Raw genomic sequence first — 7,310 nt, forward strand, 5'->3', positions numbered from 1 at the left:
GGCAAAGCTGTCTCTTGAGATGCCATCCACTTCAGTGCTGGGAAATCTGTACTTTTAGGTCACCGCATGGTGTGCAGGTCCCACAGAATCTGGAGATTTCCTCAAATGTGCCACGTGAATCCAAGAGCCTATTCCCTGGAGTTTAGCAGCATTGGGTTGGTTAGCAAGACCTGATATGGGCCTTTCCAAACAGCTTGAAGAGATTTTTTCTGGAGTTCTTTTGCAGTAGACAAGATCTCCAGGTTGCAAGATGGGATGCTTAAGGTCAACCCCTTAAATGCACTGGGAAACCACTCCTCTCCCAAAACATGGTTATTTTTAACATGAACAATTAGGCCTTTATAATATTAATTTCCATTCATTTTATATACGAATTCCCTTTATTAATTTTTAGAGGCTGACATTCACATTGCCTGTGTGGACTGAGAAAACTAAGCCAAAATGTGAGTTTACATCTACTTGAATTGGAGGTACCTAGAGGAATACCTATAAAATTTATTCTACAGGAATGTGCTTTAAAACCAGGCATTAATATATTCCTATTGAAAAAAGTTTCAGGAAATAATCAAAACCCATACAACACGTGAAGAATGTGAACCAAAGAAGAAAGTGGGGAAGGAGAAGGGGACAGAGGGGAGGGAGGGGAGTGAGAGGGGAGGGGAGGGAGAAGGAGAAGAAAAGCTTGCAAAGACCACATACTGCAAATGACAAAATCTGTATATTTTCAAAAGAACGTATTTACATCAAGATGAAAGATTATAAAAAATGTGCAGTTAAACTTCTAGAATTGACAAATGAAATAACTAAAATTATAAACTCAGCTAGAGGGCTAAGCAGATACAGAGGATTTAAATAACTAGAAGCCGGATTTTTTTTTTTAAGATTTTATTTATTTACTTGACAGAGATCACAAGTAGGCAGAGAGGCAGGCAGAGAGAGAGGGGGGAAGCAGGCTCCCTGCTGAGCAGAGAGCCCAATGTGGGGCTCAATCCCAGGATCCTGGGATCATGACCCGAGCTGAAGGCAGAGGCTTTAACCCACTGAGCCACCCAGGCACCCCTAGAAGCCGGATTTGAAGGTATTATCAACAATGCCACAAGGATTAAAACATGGAAAATGTGGATAAAACTCCATGAAATTTCAAAACACTTTAAAAGTCCTCAAATGCACTTGCACAGCCTCCTAGATGGGAATATCTCTTTTCTTTTCTTTTTTTTTTTTAAAGATTTTTTTTATTTATTCATTTGACAGATAGAGATCACAAGTAGGTAGAGAGACAGGCAGAGAGAGAGGAGGAAGCAGGCTCCCCGCTGAGCAGAGAGTCCGATGCGGGGCTCTATCCCAGGACCCTGGGATCATGACCTGAGCCGAAGACAGAGGCTTTAACCCACTGAGCCACCCAGGCGCCCCGGAATATCTCTTTTCTGCCTCCGTGACCTCATTTGGTATCAATTCCCCATGACCCAGAAGCTTCATTCACTCTTGTGAAATATGCTGTGATGGTTCATTTTTTGTGTTGGCTTCACTGGACCACTGGACACCAAAGGTGCGCAATTGGGTGAAACGTTGCTCTGTGCCTATGAGAGTGTTTCTGGATGAGACTAACATTTGAATCGGTTACTCAGTAAAACAGATTGCCACCCCAATGCTGCTGGGCCTCATCCAACTGGTTGAACCAGAACAAAAAGGCTGAGTAAGGGAGATGCCCCTCTTTCTAACCCACTGTCTCTGAGCTGCGACATTGGTCTTCTCCTGCTTGGTCATAACTGTGTGAGCCAGTTTCTAATAAATCTCTCTCTGGAGAGAGATTTCATGGAGATGTAGGTATAGATGGTCAGTTATTTCTCTGGAGAATGCTGACTAATACACATTCAATTCCTCCTCCTGACTTAGTTCCATTGATTTAACTCCTTCTTTTCTTTGGGAAATGAGGTTTTAGATTAGATGCCCTTTCTGATTAGGCTGGATGCCCTTTCTCACCTAAGCAGCTTTAGACCACACAGATCTGCAGTTCCCGCCCCAGTGAATAGAAATACCACTCTGTGGTCCAGATCATGGATCTACATTGTCACATCTCTGTCCTAGGGAGGCTTTGGGTACTTTGCCATGTTCCCCCAGGGCCACGGGAAGCCCTTATTATTTCCCAAGTGGAATTGTAAGAGGCCACATCCTATGTCAGCTACAGGAGAAATAGAGCAGAACAACAAATGGATGAATCAAAAAAGCAGACCGCATGCAAATGGAAAATGAAATGAAATGAAAAAATTGAATGAAAAATGAAATGAAATAATGAAAAAAATGCTTGTTCAACCAATTCTCATTTCAATGAGAAATTCAAATCTGGGTTGCATTTCAGATAAAATCAGCAATTAATATGGCAGATGGGTATTTTAAAATTTTTCTTACAAAGACAGGAAACCTGCACTGGGGAGAGTTAAAATCCCTTTTAACTGACGATTAAACAAAAAATTCAAATTATTTATTTGACCAAGAAACAAAGGAACTCAATCTAAAGAATTCACACACACAAAAAAAAAAATTGATGGAGGGGCGCCTGGGTGGCTCAGTGGTTAAAGCCTCTGCCTTCGGCTCAGGTCATGATCTCAGGGTCCTGGGATCGAGTCCCGCATCGGGTTCTCTGCTCAGCAGGGAGCCTGCCTCCTCCTCCTGTCTCTCTCTGCCTGCCTCCCTGCCTACTTGTGATCTGTCTGTCAAATAAATAAAAAAATTTAAAAAAAATTGATGGAATGAGAGTACAGATTTAGACATTAACTAAAATTGAGTAGAGAATATATGAAAATGATGGATAGATATAGAAATACCATTGTAGGCGTCTCCGTTGACTGGAGACAGGCGGAGCGTCGGCGCCCAGGTTCGGTGGCCTCTAGTGAGATCGGGAGGATCCAAGAATTCTGTAGCTACAATGTTGTCAAGACTTTTCCGAATGCACGGCCTTTTTGTGGCCTCCCATCCCTGGGAAGTCATAGTGGGGACGGTGACACTGACCATCTGTATGATGTCCATGAACATGTTTACTGGTAATGATAAGATCTGTGGTTGGAATTATGAGTGTCCAAAATTTGAAGAGGATGTGTTAAGCAGTGACATTATAATTCTGACAATAACACGATGCATAGCAATCCTGTATATTTACTTCCAGTTCCAGAATTTACGTCAGCTTGGATCAAAATATATTTTGGGTATTGCTGGCCTCTTGACAATTTTCTCAAGTTTTGTATTCAGTACAGTTGTCATTCATTTCTTAGATAAAGAATTGACAGGCTTGAATGAAGCTTTGCCCTTTTTCCTACTTTTGATTGACCTTTCTAGAACAAGTGCTCTAGCAAAGTTTGCCCTCAGTTCCAACTCACAAGATGAAGTGCGGGAAAACATCGCTCGTGGAATGGCAATTTTAGGTCCCACGTTCACCCTTGATGCTCTTGTAGAATGTCTAGTGATTGGAGTTGGTACCATGTCAGGGGTTCGTCAACTTGAAATTATGTGCTGCTTCGGCTGCATGTCAGTTCTTGCCAACTACTTTGTGTTCATGACTTTTTTCCCAGCTTGCGTTTCCTTGGTTTTAGAGCTTTCTCGGGAAAGCCGGGACGGTCGTCCAATTTGGCAACTGAGCCATTTTGCTCGAGTTTTAGAAGAGGAAGAAAATAAACCAAATCCTGTTATTCAGAGAGTTAAGATGATTATGTCTCTAGGCTTGGTTCTTGTTCACGCCCATAGTCGCTGGATAGCTGATCCTTCTCCTCAAAACAGTACGGCAGAAAATTCTAAGGTTTCTTTAGGATTGGATGAAAATGTGTCCAAGAGAATTGAACCAAGTGTTTCCCTCTGGCAGTTTTATCTCTCTAAAATGATCAGCATGGATATTGAACAAGTTATTACCCTAAGTTTAGCTGTCCTTCTGGCTGTCAAGTACACCTTCTTTGAACAAGCTGAGACAGAATCTACACTCTCATTAAAAAACCCTATCACATCTCCTGTAGTGACTCCCAAAAAAGTCCCAGATGATTGTTGTAGACGTGAACCTATACTGGTCAGAAATAGCCAGAAAGTCCATACAGCTGAGGAGGAGACAAGAATAAACAGAGAAAGAAAAGTTGAGGTCATAAAACCCTTAGTGGCAGAAACTGACACTCCAAACAGAGCTACTTTTGTGGTTGGTAACTCCTCCTTACTTGATACTTCGCTGGAACTAGAGACACAGGAACCTGAAATTGAACTCCCCATGGAGCCTCGGCCTAATGAAGAATGTCTACAGATACTTGGGAATGCAGAGAAAGGTGCAAAATTCCTTAGCGATGCTGAGATCATCCAATTAGTCAATGCTAAGCATATCCCAGCTTACAAATTGGAAACTCTGATGGAAACTCATGAATGAGGTGTATCCATTCGCCGACAGTTACTTTCCCGAAAACTTCCAGAGCCTTCTTCTCTCCAGTATCTACCATATAGGGACTATAATTACTCCTTGGTGATGGGAGGCTGTTGTGAGAATGTTATTGGATATATGCCCATCCCTGTTGGAGTGGCAGGACCTCTGTGCTTGGATGGAAAGGAATTTCAGGTTCCAATGGCAACAACAGAAGGGTGTCTTGTGGCCAGTACTAATAGAGGCTGCAGAGCAATAGGTCTTGGTGGAGGTGCCAGCAGTCGAATCCTCGCAGATGGGATGACTCGAGGCCCCGTGGTGCGTCTTCCCCGTGCTTGTGACTCTGCGGAAGTGAAGGCCTGGCTTGAGACACCTGAAGGATTCACAGTGATAAAGGAGGCTTTTGATAGCACCAGCAGGTTTGCACGTCTACAGAAACTTCAAATGACTATGGCTGGTCGCAATCTTTATATTCGTTTCCAGTCCAGGTCAGGTGATGCCATGGGGATGAACATGATTTCAAAGGGCACAGAGAAGGCACTTTCAAAACTTCATGAGTATTTCCCTGAAATGCAGATTCTAGCAGTTAGCGTTAACTACTGTACTGACAAGAAACCTGCTGCTATAAATTGAATAGAGGGAAGAGGAAAGTCTGTGGTTTGTGAAGCTGTCATTCCAGCCAAGGTTGTCAGAGAAGTATTAAAGACTACTACAGAAGCTATGATTGAGGTCAACATTAATAAGAACCTGGTGGGCTCTGCCATGGCCGGGAGCATTGGAGGCTACAATGCCCACGCGGCGAACATTGTAACTGCCATCTACATTGCCTGTGGACAGGATGCAGCACAAAATGTTGGTAGTTCAAACTGTATTACTTTAATGGAAGCAAGTGGTCCCACAAACGAAGATTTGTACATCAGTTGCACCATGCCATCTATAGAGATCGGGACTGTGGGTGGTGGGACCAACCTGCTCCCTCAGCAAGCCTGTTTGCAGATGCTAGGTGTCCAAGGAGCATGCAAAGACAATCCTGGGGAGAATGCCCGGCAGCTTGCCAGGATCGTGTGCGGTACAGTAATGGCTGGGGAACTGTTACTGATGGCCGCATTGGCAGCTGGACATCTTGTCAAAAGTCACATGATTCACAACAGGTCAAAGATAAATTTACAAGGCCTCCAAGGAACTTGCACTAAGAAGGCTGCTTGAATAGCCTGACTGCTCTGAACTGAAACATGGGCATTGGGTTTTAAAGGACTAACACAAAATCTGTGAATTAAAAAGCTCAGTGCGGTGGTATGTTGAGGATGAAGAACATGATCTGTGAGACAACGACTGCTTGGTGTTTGGCTGTTTCAGAAAGGTCTGAGATCCTTCTTTCCATGCAGATTTCTCAGATCTAAAAATAGTGTAATACTTTACATGCTGTGCTCTCTGGAAGGATCTCAACAAGAATACCATACTTTAAAGCATCACAGATGGTAATCTACAGCTCACTTCTGAAAGAGAATACAAGCTGGAAAAAAGTGTTTTCTTTTGATGAAATCCATGGAGTTCGTGATGATCAGTGTGAGATTGACCCTCCTCTCCATCTTCCCTTCCCCTCTGGTTGAAAATGGATTTTTAAATTATACTGTAGCTGACAAACTGATTTCATAGTTAATTTATTAAGTCTGGGTTGTAGGACTTCAAGAGATAAGAGCGAAGTTTTTTTTTTTTTTTTGTGTGAACTAATACTTCATTTGGTGCTGGTCTATTTTGATTTCTCTTTGGGGTAGCCATTGTGATTCTTCAGAAGGGGACCTCCTTTCTTCAAGGGAAGAATTACTCTTATTCCCAAACTACTGAATTATGTGCTAAGCAGTGCTAAATCATTCTATCAAGAAAACAAATCACTGCATTAATCTCTGCAGGCTATTTGTTCAGAGAGGCCTTTTGTCTAAGTATAAATGTTTGTCTAGATGGCTAGAACGCATCTTCTAGCATAAGGCTTTAAGGAACAGAGTTTTGCATTCTTTGTTAAAGATACAAGAGCTCTTTATGTTGCTTAGACAAAGGTGACTCTCTTCATCAAGAACTTGTAAGTCTGTGACCTCTCAGAACTCAGAGGGTGGAAAACAGGTTGGAAAGAAAAATACCATTTCTCTAAGCCAACTTTAATTACTTAAAATACAATTAAATTTATTTAGTGGAAAAATCTAGGTGTTTTGTAAAGAACTGTTATCAAATCTGTATATGTTGTAATAAAGCTTCTTCTGCTAGGAGTTCATTGAAAGTGTTAAGAAATAAATAAAAATCAACTTGTATACGGATAAAACATTCTAAGCTTGGGCCAGAGAAGACAGTGTTTTTTAATGTTGTCCAAGAAACCCTGGCTTGCTTGTCGAGCCGGATGAAAGGGAAATCAGCTTTCAGAGCCAGTGAAGGTGCCACGTGAATGGCCCCAGAGGAGTGAGCTTCATTCCTGCGGCCAGGAGGTTGGTGACTGAAACATTCACATGGGGCTCCTTGATAGACCCATAAAAGCTCTTAGCTTCCTCAGCAGAGTTGTTGAATTTTAATTTTTTCTTAATGTACAAATTTTGTATAAATAATAAAGAACTCCTTATTTTATATTACATTTAATGCTTCAAGTGTTAGTCTTGGAGAGAGAAGATGGACTCTGAAGAACATTCCAGTAATGCCGTGGCAGCATGGAGAGCCTCTGAGTGATTGTGTCTGCGGTACTGTTGTGGAAGATTGATCTTTGCTGTTGGATGTAAAGTTTAAATTGCTTCTCTTGAGACTTTCAGTCAGTGACTTATTTATCCAAACTTTTCATGGAAGTGGCAGTGAAAAGTGTGAGTCTTCATTCTGGTGACTGTAATCAATATTGTCTTGCTAAATTAATGTTTTGTACAAAGACTAAATTGTATACATTTTGTTATAC

The 7,310-nt window shown here is 41.8% G+C and overlaps 1 protein-coding gene across 1 annotated transcript; it reads left to right on the forward strand.

The window, feature by feature from the left end:
* Positions 1-2,905: 2,905 nt before the first annotated feature.
* LOC111140105 (3-hydroxy-3-methylglutaryl-coenzyme A reductase-like) lies at positions 2,906-5,758 on the forward strand. The gene is given in 1 exon segment (XM_022492482.1): positions 2,906-5,758. A coding segment is annotated over 1 exon segment (2,667 nt). The 5' UTR covers positions 2,906-2,923; the 3' UTR covers positions 5,591-5,758.
* Positions 5,759-7,310: the final 1,552 nt, after the last annotated feature.

Source organism: Enhydra lutris, unplaced genomic scaffold, assembly GCF_002288905.1.
Source record: "Enhydra lutris kenyoni isolate GAN:26980312 unplaced genomic scaffold, ASM228890v2 scaffoldscaffold167, whole genome shotgun sequence".
In the NCBI taxonomy this organism is placed as follows: Eukaryota; Metazoa; Chordata; class Mammalia; order Carnivora; family Mustelidae; genus Enhydra; species Enhydra lutris.